Genomic DNA, 1,619 nt, shown 5'->3' on the forward strand with positions numbered 1-1,619 from the left:
GGCCTGAAGTGCCGGGCCTGCCTGGCTGGGCTGCGCCAGTGCCGGGACCAGCTCAACCACTTCCAGAGCCAGCAGGCAAAGGTGGGAGCAGCTCCTCGCCCCCACTCCCCGGGGACCTGGCCTGCAGATCGCGCCGGGAATAATTCCCCCATGTATTTGTGCAGGCTGAACATCATGTTCTCTGTGGATGAGATGGGAACTTTCTCCTCCTCGCCAGTTTCCTACTAACACTTGCTTCTCCCCGCAGAGACTGCGCAGTCACTGGGTCCCTGTCCTGCTGGCAGTGACAGCAGTGGCCATTGCCACCTTCCTCACAAGCTACAGACCATGAAGGACCTTCTCACTGACTGACTTCACTGCAGGAGCTGCAGGTCCAGCCTCCCTAGTTTCCATGCCCAGTGGCTGAGAGGACTACAAAATGCTCTTCCTCTATTTACTGCCTTTCCAAATGTGACATGCTCAGCCCTGGATGATCTCTACTAGTACCTGACAAAAAGAAACTCATCTCAGGGAGGCTTTTCAGCCCAGCCCCCCTGCACTCCCTGTCCCGACCAGTTTTCCCACCCACTAGACCCAGTTCAGCCCATCGCCCTGCGAGCCTGCCCTGTGGCCAAGTGTCCCCACAGCCATGTCCCCTTCCCTTTCACTTCCAGCTCCACATTACTTTGCAGAGCCAAGGGTTTCAAGGCTCCCTTGGAGCTGCGCTGGGCAGAATTCACAGCAGCCCCTGTCCCTTGTCCAAGCACAGGATCAGCCACGAGGCAGTGCCTGACACCACCTGGCACGAGCAGTAAATATGGACGGAGCCTACCATAAACTTCACAAACTCGAATTTCAGTTTTCTTTTACTAACCTGTTTTCAGCAAACAAATATACCCCGAGTTTACAGGGCAGTCTCTTGTAGTCCAGGTAGAGGCTGCTGAGCAGCTGTGGGTGCATTTGTCCACCCACTGCTCTTCTGGGAAGCACAAGTACATGATTTGCAACTGGCCTGCAAGGCCCAGGGCCCAAGACTGTCCCAGCTCAGCCTTTGGTGCTCAGGGGCCTCTTGAGAGAGCATCAGTTGGCTGCACATGCAGCCTCAGTCCCTGATGTCAGTGAGAAACAGGAGAGTCTGAGTTTTTTCTGTGTTTTTTACAAAGCAACTGCTGGCAGAGACACCACCTCGCTCGAAATGCAGAGGTCTACGAAGTCGCTCTGCGCGCTGAAGGCCTCCTGCAGCTCCCGGCACCAGGCGTCCAGCGCCTCCCTCAGCTCCGCGCACAGGCTCTCGGGGACGCTGAAGGAGTAGATCTGGACCCTCAGGCCGTCCTTGATCCTGGGGCAGGAGGCCTGGGCCGTGAACACCCTGAGCGGCGTCAGCGCCAGGCAGTTCTCGGCGCCTTCCTCGGCGCAGAAGGTGTAGACGGCCGGGTAGCCCAGCAGCACCCCGGCCACGGTGCAGAGGTTCCAGCCCGCGGGGACCACCTCGCTGGAGGACACGGGGCCGGTGCCTGCGGCCTCAGCATCCCCGAGGTGGGCGAGGAGCGAGGCGAGGTGTCCCCTGATGGCCTGTGCCTCCCGCGGCCCGCACAGCGCCGGGCTCTGCCTCCGCGCCGACACATCCACGAAGGGCGCGG

At 59.8% G+C, this 1,619-nt stretch overlaps 2 protein-coding genes across 2 annotated transcripts in view; one reads left to right on the forward strand and one right to left on the reverse strand.

Annotated features, from left to right (window-relative positions):
- The window catches only part of TRAF3IP3 (TRAF3 interacting protein 3), an 8,259-nt gene extending 7,928 nt beyond the window's left edge, over positions 1–331 (forward strand). The window contains exons 9-10 of the mRNA XM_010002144.1: positions 10–81; positions 248–331. Coding sequence (XP_010000446.1) covers positions 10–81; positions 248–331 — 156 coding nt within the window. The remainder of the gene's footprint in view (positions 1–9; positions 82–247) is intronic.
- Positions 332–1,134: 803 nt separating this feature from the next.
- LOC104392721 (chromosome unknown open reading frame, human C1orf74) lies at positions 1,135–1,617 on the reverse strand (the record flags this gene model as incomplete). The annotated part of the gene is made up of 1 exon (XM_010002156.1): positions 1,135–1,617. A coding segment is annotated over one exon (483 nt), but the record flags the coding sequence as incomplete, so codon positions are not given.
- Positions 1,618–1,619: the final 2 nt, after the last annotated feature.

The sequence above is a fragment of the Chaetura pelagica genome, unplaced genomic scaffold, assembly GCF_000747805.2.
Source record: "Chaetura pelagica isolate M959 unplaced genomic scaffold, ChaPel_1.0 scaffold181, whole genome shotgun sequence".
Classification (NCBI taxonomy): domain Eukaryota; kingdom Metazoa; phylum Chordata; class Aves; order Apodiformes; family Apodidae; genus Chaetura; species Chaetura pelagica.